Source organism: Hyaena hyaena, unplaced genomic scaffold, assembly GCF_003009895.1.
Source record: "Hyaena hyaena isolate Hyena2069 unplaced genomic scaffold, ASM300989v1 scaffold_480, whole genome shotgun sequence".
NCBI lineage: Eukaryota > Metazoa > Chordata > Mammalia > Carnivora > Hyaenidae > Hyaena > Hyaena hyaena.
Genome location: NW_024081108.1, coordinates 543,252 through 557,043, shown reverse-complemented (window position 1 = coordinate 557,043; position 13,792 = coordinate 543,252). Strand labels below are relative to the sequence as shown.

Genomic DNA, 13,792 nt, shown 5'->3' with positions numbered 1-13,792 from the left:
CATAGAAATGAATATTCTCATTAATAAAATCATATGCCCACGGACTGACAGGATCATTCGGCAGTACCTATCTGTGTGAAAACATGTTTCAAAGACAAAATCCATAAAATCACATTACAGATCTGCATTCATAAATGAACATCTGGATCAACTTTAATCATAGGGTAACTCTAAATCCCAATTAAGTGAAATGCTTTCTCAAAAACAGAATTACAATATTTTCATTGGTAGACCTATACTGCAACAGCTTATGTTCAGTTAACGTTGTATTTCGACTCTAGTCAACAAAATAGTTGTGGATATTTGTTTTCTCTCATCATGTATATTTTTTCTCTTATCTTTGATTTTGCCTCTTGGCCTATAAAGGGTAAAAGACTTACCATCTGGCCCTTTATGTAAAAAGTCTGCAGACCTCTGCTCTCTGGTGATGCTACTCAAAGTGCAGCATCATCTGCCAATGTCTTGATAACACAAATTCTCAGCCTACTTGTCAAAATTTCTGATGGTGGTCCTAGTAACTTTTTTAACAAACACTACAGGATTATTAAGCAAGCCAGAGGTTGAGAATCACTGCTCTAAAACAAGATTTGAGAGACTCAGTTCTCTCCCCCTGGATAAGTGATTTAATTCTTTGAATCAATAAAATGGGGATAGTATCACCCACTTCATAGAATTGTTGAAAAGATTAAAATTAAAATTTAAAAATACGAGAAAATGTAAAGGTTAAAATAACTGTTACCAATAATTCTTATTAAATAGTAATGAATGGTAATTATTAATCCAGTGGTATACCAGAACCCCCTTGTACCAGCCCATGAGAGACGACAATGTTTTAGGAATTTTATGAGGCAATTACTAAAACTGTCGTAATTGAAAATTAAATTTTATAAACTTAAGTAAGTTATATTAAAACAAAAGTATTACTCCTCAAAACTCATTACTACTTAATTATTTTACTACATTTTACTATTATCTGTGCTCATAAGGTTATTATATCTATATGGTGGATCTACTGTATAACGGTGTGCTACATCTCATCTCTTCCCAGCTATGCATTCACAGGATATCAACAACCACAACAAATCTGGGGTTTTTTGGAGAAGGGGTTTTGGTTAAATGTTAACCATCATGCCGCTAGTTGTCATTATTAAAAATTACACGATGAGTTTGCTTTCGAACTCCATGAGTCTGAATTAACTATTATACATGTAGAGATGTCTAATAATCTCCTAGATAAAAAGACAGCCCAGACATAGACATATACATATATATATATATATATATATAAGCACTAATAGCATACAAATAGTAGTCAAAATCATAAATATGGACAAAATTCAGTAAAAACAGCCTTTAGAGAAGACGCCAGATAAAGAGTTCATATAGACAAAATTAAATTGTGTACAAAATGTAAGGACAACTCTGGAGTTTGTAAGCATAGCCAATTCATAGCTAGAAGCTCAATTTATCAGAATCTGAATTCTCCATTTACCTTCCATTTATCAGTGATAAGTTCTTCCATTAATCAGTATCCAAATTCTCACTTTTAATGCCTGGAATGCTTCTAGCAACAAGAGTTGTATAAATGGATGTAGTGAGAGAATGACATTACTCTACAATTTGAGTCCATATCTTAACCAGCATGAGTAATGGTATTTTAGGCTGTCTGGTTAGACAAAGCTAGCAGATTGGTTCAAACCCTGAAGGGCTACCTCAAGTAGACATTACTCTTTGAACGCTAAAGAAAAATGAATTATATAAGGATGATTATAGCATATTTAAGACATCAATGATACTGAGTACATTTCAAAGAATCATAGGATTTTATAACCAAAATAGACTTTATTACCTATTCTGATACCTTCAATTATTATTGCTCTTCTCTCCACAAAAAATAACTATTTGCCAAGTTAAATGCTTAGGAAAGTATCTTAAATTAAGTGTTATCTGAACATGATTAACTAAAATTAACATGAAGTTCCCAAAGGATTAGACCTTCCTTATCCAGTCTTCCAGATGTTTATGAGTGAGTATTAAAAATCTGAGTAATTCTTAAGGCTGTTGCTGGTGCCACCAATAACATCTGATTGCTAAGTTCAAATTCAGGTGACCTGGAATCTCTGAAGAGGAAAACCACACTACTTCCCCAAAGGCAGCTAGAAGCTCCAACATTCCACTGTGAAAGTTAAAATCTACAGTTCACAAAATGAATTAGGACTATTAAAACTTCTGAATCATAGTACTAGAGACTTCAGAATATGACTCTACCAAAGTTAATGAATTCAGTCCTCCCATATGTAAAAACAAAAAACAAAAAAACCCAGACATATACAACACAGATATAATGGCAACATAAGAAAAATTACGTAACTAGTCAATCTGTCATCTATGCTCTTTTAAAATAATAAATGTTAGGGATTACCCATTTACAAAAAAAAATCATCACTCTACTTTGCAGAGAAGTAAAAGTACTATTCTTTACTATTTATCTTGAAACCATTCCTGGACTTAGAAATACAAGAGAAAAAAAAAAGACTTAGCTATAAAGCTAATACAAATTTATAGAGAAAAACAAAACTTCAAGAATTAAGAGTATAATTAGTGGCATACATATAACTAGAGAAATCCAAAATTCACAAAGACTAATAGTAAAGTAATAAAACCATTCATCAGTAAAGAGTACACTTTATGTATAATATCATGTGAAATTAAAAACTATTTCTAAATATCTGTATGACAGATACTGCAAACATAAAAAGCATACTATACTAAGACACAATGACATAAAAAAATGGAATGTCAAAGAAATGTGAAGCACTATGGTAAGATAACAAATTATTCTCAGGCAAGAAAATAGCATGTGTCTTTCCATGTAAAGTGCAACATGTAAAAAATGTTGCTTACTTACAGACTTTAAACAGGACAAACATTCAATAGCATGAATACATTGGGAAGTCTTAGTTCCACTTACACATTATCCAGTTAGCCTCTACAACTGACTTCCATGTCTAGCATACCTCTTAAAGCTACTTTTTAGAAAATATACTAGGTAATATCCTAACCAAACCACATCAACACAGATCCTTTTCTCAATCCTTATTACTGTTCTGAAGCAACAGACATTATTGACCATTCTTTAATGAAACCCAACCACATGCCGATTCTAGCCTTTCACTCCTACGTCTCTTTGAGTGTCAAATCATTCCATTCCTCTTCCCTAACAATGGGTCATTCTTTAAGATTCTTACATTGGACAAATTATCTTCTTTCTGTTGCCTCTCAGCCTCCTACCTAACTTGAAATATCATCTCAGGATATTTAAGGATAACTTCCAGTTCTAGTTCAAAATCCTCTCTTAAGAGTTAAAATAACTGTTACATATTTTTTTAACCTAGTTTCAGTCAGTCAACAAATGGTTACTTCATGGCTACTATGTGTCAGACATTAGTGTTAGAAATGTATTCAAAACCTAATGAAAGAGTCCCTGTCATAAATGCACAGAGAATCTAAATGGCACACTAAACAGTCCAATTCACCAGGTCCAAAACTAATGATTCATGTTTCCTCTTCTAAAGGATTAAATATATAGTAATAACTTGCATTCTTTTTATTGCCCAGGTGATAATGTATGACTCCCTCCTCAATTCCATATACAACCAGTTGGCAAGTAAATCCTGTTCTTTATTCACAATATTCTATTCCCATTGTCACAGCCAAGTTCAGACCGGTAAATATTTTCACCCAAACTCCACCACCTTCTTAAGTGTTCTCTATTTTTTCATCTAATTCACTTGATCCATCACTTAACTACAGAAAAACGTTTCACAGTCCCTCAATAGACAAGTCAAAGTCCAAAAATGTCTTTAACTTGTCACTTAAGGTCCTCCATTATCTGGTCTTTACCTATTAATACTTTTTCATCTCTGACACACACTCTTACCTTACCTTTTGATCCAGTCAAACACAGTTATTTAATCATATCCTGAAACTCCTTGAGTGTTCCCTCTCGATCTTCATTTATGCCATCTCTCCCCACAACCCCCAGCCTGATTAATAGTTGCCATTCATTTTTACCTTTCAGAAGCTTAACCAACCTTTGTTTCAAATAACATCATTTTTCTAAAACCTTTCTCCATGCCCTGAATCTATAACACCTGCAAAGTTCTTTTATATCTCTTTATTTCTATTATAGCTGTGTATGTACCATATCATTCCTATTAAGATTATATGAAACTTGAGGGGCTCCTGGGTGGCTCAGATGGTTAGGCATCCAATTCTGCTCAGGTCATGGTCTCACCATTCATGGGTTTGAGCCCCATGTTGGGCTCTGTGCTGACAGCTAGCTCAGAGCCTGGAGCCTGCTTCAGATTCTGTGTCTCCCTCTCTCTCTGACCCTCTCCTACTCATGCTGTCTCTCTCTCTCTCTCTCTCAGAAATAAAAACATTAAAAACAATTTTAAAGATTATATGCAACTTGAAATATGAATGTCTTATTCATCTCTTTCCTCCCACAGTAAATTGTAAATGGTTGATATTCAATAAATGTTAAGTACATGTTGAATTTATAAGATATATACATGAAATAATAGGCATGGCCCCTAACATTATATAGTAAGTTTCCCTCACTTTCTTACAGGGAAAATTCACTGGCATGAATTTAAAAATCACCTTATTTATTTCTTGAAAAGACCTTAAAAAGTGATTTTTTCCCACCATTAATCAAGATATCTCTTATGTACCTCTTATGTTATAACTTCCTTGGTTCAGAATATGAAATTGCTTTCCAAGTTTTCAATTTTACATTATTGTATGTACCTAGTGATCATACACTAAACCACCTTACCACTGAACATAGCAGTGCAGAAGGAAATGGCTTGTCTGGCAGCTATTCTAAAACCTATACCTCTGAGACAACCCAACTTTTTCTCTTTTTCTTTTTTTTTTTTTTTAGCAAGAGAAGAGTTGTCATAGTATAATTATACTTCTCTGTCTCCATTTCCTCCAAGCCTCCATGATATTCTACCAACCTGAATGTTTGTTCAGAGTCCATACTTTCAGGTTCACAAACTGAAAATAATAGACAGGTTTTAAGTTCAAGAATGAATTCATCAAAGATTTATTGAATATCTACTATGTGGAAACCACTGGGGGGGGAGGGGTACACAAAAATTAATAAGACATATTTTCATCTTCTGGAACTCATGACTAAATGCTAAACATACACACACATAAACAACTCCATTATAAGGCAGATTATGTAAGTGCTAAAAAGCCTCCAACAAGGTAGAGTGCTATGAGAGACTGATTAAATCAAAGAGTATCTGAGAGGCTCTAAATGAGAGGTTTCTATCTGGCCATTCTTTGAAATCAAGCAATAACATTCAAGATTTTGAAGATTAATTATTTTTCAGTAAATAATTTTATTTAAGTATTTTTATTCATAAGTATTGCAACAGAACTGAATTTTTTCTACTGAAAAGAAAAAATTCTGACTCAACATGGAAGTTAAAATTTTATTTAAATGGATTTTGTAGCTCACCCTGGAACATGGGCAAATGTATTTTACAGACAAACTTGTGACCTATAATTAAGGAGTAAATTTTTTAATGTTCAAGGGAAAGTCACAATGTGTCCAATAATCTGAATTAATATTTATATAAATTCTACTCCTAGAGAAAAGCAAAGTACATATGAGCCCCCCAATTTTACATAAATTTGTTCACCGTACCAATAGCACATTAAAAGGGGGAAAAAACTAAACTGAAAATAAAATTCAGGGCCCTAGATTCATTTTTCATTCACATTACCTCCTGCAACACTAGCCTCTTCCCAATATATGGTCAAAAGTCTGAAATAGAGCTTGGAGCATTTGCTTTCCCAGTAAGCTCCATCGACACCATTTCTAGATTTAGATACTTCCTTGAAGATTCTGAGTTGCCACGACCTAACTCTAGACGTGTTGAGCATTGTATTGACAGATCAAAGAACCACACTCATTTTAGGCTTAAAATAACCTGCACAGAAGGGGTAGGAAAATCCGAGTTGACAGATGCCAATGGAGCAAATTTTAAAAAGAGGAAATTATGATAGCAGTGGAGGCAAACTGGGAACATGTAGCAATATGGTATTCCAAATTGCTACTATTAAAAAAAATTACAGAATTCATCAGACGTTTTTTAATTACTGAACTTAATACTTAAGCAATATGTTATGAAAAATTTTTAAGATAAATTACATGTAGTTTTAGAAAATTTATTTGCTTTAAAATCTCTCATCCAAAACAATCTCTTGAGATTAACCAAACATACAAAGGAACTAAAATCAGATTATGTAGATTTAGGCAGGCTAAGCTGGGAACGAATAACTAACATGTAAGTTCGGTAACATGTTACGGGGTACGTTTCCTCCTACAGCAGACAAGCGAAGGAACCGAGGAAATGGGCTGAGCACAAGAATATTGGACACTGGAGTCACCCAACACTAATTCAACAGCTAGCGGCTCTGTGCATCCTTCCTCAAGTTCCTCGTGGCCTCTGACAAGTCATCCTTTCAACCTATGAGGCTGTCCGCTCTCCCCCACCAAAAATAATTTCCGCGCAGGTTGTACAATCGCCCTGGCAAACTACTTGCTCGCACTTCCCCGCCTCGGGCTGAACAGTCCCCAAGATGGGGAAAGGTCGCCCTGACAGGGAAGTTAGACGAAGTGGTCTCTCTGGCGGTCCGACCGAGCCTCCAGCCCAGCAGACGCCGGGGAAAGGAAGCGGGCGGCCTCCGGAGAAAAGGGGACGGGGCAGGCAGAGGATGCTAGCCCGCGAGGCAGGCTCCGCGGTGCCCGGGCACCGGCTCGGGCAGGAAGAATGGAGGAGGGGAGGCGAGGCAGCGAGGTGTCCGAGAGCCGCGGCCCGACCCCACCCCGCGCTCGGGACCCTCCCAGTCCAGGCACTGGCGTGCGTTCCGCGTGCGCCGACTCTCCCCGGAGGAAGAGCCACTGTATTACACCCGTGGATCTGAGAAATCTGGCAACTTTGCGCGAGAAATGCTTCCCACCCTGCAACACGCCGAGAAAGAGAAAAATGTCAGGCGATGACGGGGGAGGAAGGATGACTTACCCATGTTCCTCCCAGAGGGTGAGGAGCCAGCAGGGCGAGGCGAAGGTCTCCGGTGCGGGCAGCGCGGCGCTGTGTCCTCCCTCTACCTCTGTCTCTCCCGCAGCCAGGGAGGGACCCGCGGGGGGCGGCCGCCGGGGAGGAGCAGCTGCTGCTGCTGCTGCAGGCGGCGCGGCCGCGGCGGGGACGAGCGGCGGGGGGCGGGGCGGGGCGGGGCGGGGCGGGCGGGCGCAGCCTGCGGCGGGCGCGGCTCCGAGCGGGCGGGCGGGCGGGCGGGCGGCGGAGACGCCGAGCCTGCTTGAGGAGCGCCTGCCCGGACTCGCGGCCCGGGAGAGCCCCGCCCTCTCCACCGAGCATGCTCAGTACCTCCTTCCTCCTCCCCCCGCCCTCCCCCGAGGCAAGTGTATCTGAGCGTGCGGGTGGGCGTGTTTGCGGACCGGCTGCAGCCGCCGCGGCGAGCTTGATGGCGACCGCCTGAGGTGCGGTGGGTGAGCCTGGAGAAGGCAGGGCAAGGGGATACGGAGGCCCGCGTGCTACCATCTAGCCCACCCCGGCTTGCTCCCCGACCCCGTCAATCCACACCCGGGAAACCAGCCCATGTTCGTTACGGGACAGCCGGGTTGCACAGGCGGGAATTTCCCGGAGACGCTGGGCCGACTCAGACGCGGGAGGGTGGTCGGGAAGCAGAGCGGACACGTTGAAACGAAGCTGGAATGGACGTTTAGGCAATAAGGCCAGCACCTCTGACAGATAGATACCTGAGGACGCCCGTTTTCAGAGCAGCCTGTGGGCCCGCTGAGCACAGAGCAGGGAGGTGGTCGCTGGGAGGGCGCTTAATCTTAGCGGGCGTAACGGTGGTTAGGGCTGTCTTGGCTGCGGCTACTTTAAAAACAGAAACGTCTGGGCAATCGAGAACAGTGGCCGCCCCAGGATTTCCTCAAGGAGTGTGTTGTTCTTCCTACTTTAGCGCGGCCTTCCATTCCCCCGAGACGCCACAACAGCCTTTTAACCAGGGTGCCCTCGGGCTCCACCCTACCGCGAGGCTCCCTGCTCCGTCCCGCTCCCTGGGACGGTGGCGGGTACAAGGTTACCGAGGCAGGAAAATAAAAGTGAAGCCGAGTTAGCGGCGGCCCCGCCCAGGCGGTCGGTCAGAGTTTCCTGGGTCCGCCGGACGGCTGTCGGTTCCCGGCGCCCTCCTCCCCGCCCCCCAACAGCTGCGGGAAAAACCTGAGCAGGGGCGCTCCCTTTGGACGGCGCCCTCCCGACTGGGCATGCGCGCAAGGCGGGGGCCAGGTTTTGGTTCCTCTGCCGCGAGGGAGGAGGCTAGAGGAAACGTTCCTTTTCTCCGCACTCTGGTCTTGACCTGACCCCTCGTAGTTGTGGTGAGGAATCAGCTCGCTCTCCGCCGACAGTAGCATCCGCACTCCTGCAGGGGAGGGGGCCATAGCAGTACAACCTGTGGAAGAGAGATGCTGCATAGCCGAATCCGGGTTGCTTTACCCTTTCAACTTTTACTCTTTAAATTCAGTGTTGAGAAAAAGGCGCTTTCTCTTCCTTAATCATGCCCCCCCCGCATTTACAGCCAGATAAGTTTCTGTTTATTCGATACAAGCATACAAATCAGAAGCGCCTTGTAATTCGTTAGAGAGCAGGTTTTAAGTGAATTTCCTAAAAACAAAACTGAAACACGATCATTAAAAGAGAGGTCTGGTAAAACAAGAAAATACAACTTAACTACAGAGCTATCGAGCTTTTCTGGTGCAAAAGACAATCAGGCACATCACTCTTGTGCACTCTTTCCCTTTCTGTGATATAAGGATGCTCTTGGTGTTTGCCTTAAATAATCTCACATGCCAAATTAGTTTCTTACTGCTGTTGTAATTAAGTATCACAAACTGTGTGGTTTAGAGCAATAGAAATGGAAGCTCTCACAGTTCTAGAGCCCAGAAGTCTGAAATTAAAGTGTCGGCGGGGCCATGCTGCCTCTGAAGGTATTTAAGGAAGGTTTTCTTCCAATTTCTGATAGGTCCTGATAGGTCCTTGGCTTTGGTGGCATAACTATCCAAGCTTCATGGCATGTCTGTTCAAATGTTCCCATTTTATAGGACACCAGTCATAGTAGATTAGGAGCCCGACTACTCCAGAATGACCTCATCTTTAATTAAATCTACAATGACCCTATTTCCAAATAAGGTTAAATTCTGAGTTACTAAGGGGTCAGGTCTTAAACGTGAGTTTGCAGGGGACAGGACTCAATCCATAAGACACCAGTGCAAGCTACACACGCATACACTCCTACCATGTTCCACATTCATTTTGGAGACACACACACATGCACACACCATGTTTCACATTCCTTTTGAACCTCTCCAGATCATCATGGGGACTCTATTGGGGCTCTTCATTTTTTGTCTTTCTCTTAACAGTCGTTAATCTCTTCCAGGTTCTCAAATTTACTTGCTTCAGTTATCCTGCTACTTCCTTTTCTAATTGTATATTACAGTAATTTCTAAGAACATCTTCTGTCTCCATTTGGATATACAAATTGAAACTAGCAAAAGCTACTGAAGCAGCTTTGTGACCTCCTAACTGACACTAGTTTAAGTGCTTGTTTTGGTTGTGCTTGAATCCACAAACCATCCCCTCAGCACTCCTACCAATTAAAATTACTGCGTACAGTGAGTCTCAAAACACTGGTGTGTGATGGAAGCGAGAGCCAATACTTAATGCTACATGTGGAAACGGACCAATGTAACACCTGCCTTTTCACGCTTTACACTAGTTCTCGTCACCTCACCTTTCTCCTGTTATAGGAATCTGACCTTTTTCTCATATCTTTACTTTTCTTCCTTCATCTTTTCATTCAAAAGTTACCTGCATGAGGAGTTCCGACAACATTCCTACTTTATATCCTGAATTCCATATTAATTTTTTTCCTTAGCACTTATCACTAAAATAATATATAGTTTGCTTATTGGTATTCACATCCATTTAAATTTAAGCTCCCCAAAGGAAGGGATTTTTGTCTGCCTTATTTGCCCTTGTATCCCCAAGACCAGTACAATGCTAGTAAACAGCAAGTGCTCAATAAAAATTTTTTGTATGAATGAAAGTCTTTTCATTCTTTCAGAGTTTTTATCCCGAGAGAATGCTGTTAATATTCTTTTGATAAACTCTAGTGTCTTAGCAAGTAAAATTAGTTATTCAATAAATATTGATAATTGGTGATGGTGATGATGGCTGCTATCTATGTTGTTTCTATCTGAAACTATGAGTCTTCTGCTGTGGTTACTGGTCTTTGTACTAATTTATTCTCTATTGACTAATAGAGATTTACTGAGTGCCTACTATACAGGCACTATAATAGGCACTAGGGATAAAATATAAACAATGGCCCCTGCCCTCAAAAAGCTTACACATTAGGGGTGCTTGGGTGCCTCAATCAGTTAAGTGGCCAAATCTTGGTTTTAGCTCAGGTCATGATCTCAGTTTCATGAGTTCAAGCACTACGTTGGGCTCTGCCCACAGAACTTGCTTAGGATTCTCTCTCTGCTCCTGCCCAACTCTCACTGTCTCTTTTTCAAAATCAATAAATAAACTTTTTAAAAAAAGCTTACATATTAGAAGAATTGCTTTGAGAATACCTCTAGTCATTGATTACATAAATAGCTAGAAAATAGTCACCTGATATCAAGAGTTTTCCAGAAATAAAACTAATTGTGTCCATGTTCTGCATTAGGCAATGGTCAAAATTTCATTAGGTCTGCTGCAAAATAAAGAAGGAATTTCTGACACAATGCAAAGGTTTCCAAATTCTATCTAAAAAGTATATTAAGTATCACAAACTTATTTGTCTATCAAGTTATTTTTGAAAATTGGTTTATGATTAGCCAGATAGCTGTGGGAGCGGGAGGCTCAGAAGCACTACATTTTGGCAAGGTTTATAAATAGCTTACCTCATTGATGCTTATATCCTTAAAAAGGTTAAAAGATTTAAATTCTTTAAAGGAACTGTAATGGGAAGGGCAGAGCAAGAGGAGTCGAGAGAAAAGAGAATATTCTTTAAAAGAATAATAGGGAGCTGATTGCCTTTTCTTTACAATGACATTCTGAATATCATTCAAGGTAATCTCATTGGAGTAGTTAACTGAACTTTGCACTGATAAAAAAAATAATGGCAGCAGCAAACAGTCTTCTACCTAAACTATTTTTTTTTAATGTTTATTTTTAATTAAGGGGAGGAGGGGCAGGGAGAGAGGGAGACTCCATATCTGAAGCAGGTTCCAGGCTCTGAGCTGTCAACGCAGCGGGGCTCAAACCCACAAACTATGAAATCATGACCTGAGCCTAAGTCAGATGCTTAACCCACTGAGCCACCCAGGCACCTCTAAACTCTTTATTTTTGAAATACCTCTGTGAGTTTAGGCTACTCTAGGTTGAACAACAGAAATGTCCAAGCTGCTGACTCATTATAACCCTACCCACCCCCCAGCCCACATACATCTCTCATTTACTTAATATGTTAACCATTTTCTAAACATTTTGAAATTAAAATTTTCTTTCTTCATAGTCTATCACCTCAAGCTAACTAATATCTACATATTGCAACTATAGCCATAGATTGTATAGATTTTTTTTAAAATGGGACATAGCACTTCAAAATCACCTGTTCTGAGCTCAGCACTGTACTAAGTGCTATAAGAGATAACTATAGGTGCTTATCATGTGAAACAAAAGTAGGGACTAGTCTATTAAAAGTCTCTCCTATTTAAAAAATCCTCTAAGTCTGTGAGTGGTAACATATAAAAATAATTACTCAAAGGTGGCTTCATAAGAGGAGGATATGGATGGACAGAATTTTTTTGTGGAGAAATGTTGGGAAGAAAGCCAGCTATTCCAAGAGAGAGAAACAGGATAAGAAAAGATATGTCATATTCATAAGACCATAAAAAAGGTTACCTATTAGGGCATAGAAATAAAGATTGGAAATGTAGTATGAGGATTGTGAGGGGTTAAAAAAGCCAAGCAAAAGAATTTAAACTTGATAGTAGGAAGTAGGGAGTCACTGAAAGTTTCTGAGAAATAGAGTAACAAGAGGAAAACAATAGGGGCAGGGAAAGAAGTAATAGATTAAAGAAAGCAATATTTGTTGAGGACATGTGCCATTCTACCTAGGAACTGGTATACAAGTGTGACTAGGACACAGTTTTGCACCTCAAAGAGCACAGAGACAGACAAGAAAATAGTTAAAACCCAGTGCTGTACCTATCCAAAATGGGTAGTATGGAAGAATATAGGTAGGACATTTAACCCTATCATGGAAAGCCTCTTAGAAAAGATGTCATCTCAGCAGAGACCTGAAAGATGAATATGAGTCAATGAAACAGAAAGCTTTATATGTATGAGCCTGGAGACAAGAGTTTGAATCTTTGAAGAATCTGTAGGCCATTATTGGTTAGGGTGAGGTGTGCACAGATTTGGGGAAAGGGAGAAGTCATGGAACAGAAATGGACTAGTAAGAGGGATAAAATCTCGTAAGGCCTTGATGGCTGCGGTAAGGTACTAGATATTATCTTGAGGGTAGCAGGGAGTTATTGAAGAGTTTGAAGGTTTAAAGTTTGAAAATGTCATAGTTAAATTTGTATTTTAGTAGTTGCAAAGTGAAAAGTGGCTAAGAATGAGGTCTACACTGGAGGCTGGGAGACTGTTACCATATTCTAGGTGTGAGCTGAACTAAAATAGAAGCAGTGGGGATAGAGACTAATGGATAGTCTTGAGAAATACTAAGGAAGTGGTATTGGCTTGGTGACTGATTAGGTATTGTGTAGTATTGCTTATTTTAAATAATATAACAGCACTATGAGTGAGGTATTATCAGCTTTACAGATAATGAAACATGTTCAGAGAGGTTAAATGATTTAACTTAGGATCTATAACTAGTAAATATAGCAGAAGTAAGATCTAAGCCTCTGGTTCGAATCCTCACTGCAATCATATGGAGATAAATGTATTCAGGGAAAATACCTTATATTTTTCGTGACCTCATCAGATTAAAAAATAATGCTATATTGTAAAATGTCTTCATTTGTCTTTTCTTCATTGTCTTTAAAGTATTTAAAGTATTTTTTGTTCCTGTTTCTCTGAAATTTACAAATATAAAAGACAAAATCTATGCATTACTATAATATTTTATTTGTGAATATAACACAACGACTTTTGATTAGGATATAGGCTCAGTTATTTGAAGTGATATTTAGTCTATTTTAATTTCAATTGGCTTTGCCATTCTACTGCATAAAAAAGGGAATTAGAAGCTTGCTATGCATCTAGGGTTCAAAATCATAATATGCAGTGATTTATTATAATTCTATGTTTTTATTTTATTTATTTAATTTTTAAATGTTTTTGTTTATTTTTGAGAGACAGAGAGAGACAGCGTGAGCAGGAGAGGGTCAGAGAGAGAGGGAGACACAGAGTCTGAAGCAGGCTCCAGGCTCTGAGCTAGCTGTTAGCACAGAGCCTGATGTAGGGCTCGAACCCACGAACTGTGAGATCATGACCTGACCTAAAGTCAAACGCCCAACCAACTGAGCCACTCAGGGGCCCTTATAATCCTATGTTTTTTTTTTTTTTTTTTTTTTTTTTATTTATTTCTAGGAGAGAGAGAGAGACAGCGTGAGCAGGGG

The 13,792-nt window shown here is 39.7% G+C and overlaps 1 protein-coding gene across 1 annotated transcript in view; it reads right to left on the bottom strand.

Moving 5' to 3' along the window:
* Positions 1-7,292, bottom strand: part of RAP1GDS1 (Rap1 GTPase-GDP dissociation stimulator 1) — a 179,687-nt gene extending 172,395 nt beyond the window's left edge. The window contains exon 1 of the mRNA XM_039254241.1: positions 7,110-7,292. Within this exon, the coding sequence (XP_039110172.1) occupies positions 7,110-7,113 (4 nt within the window). The 5' untranslated portion in view covers positions 7,114-7,292. The remainder of the gene's footprint in view (positions 1-7,109) is intronic.
* Between the last annotated feature and the right edge of the window lie 6,500 nt (positions 7,293-13,792).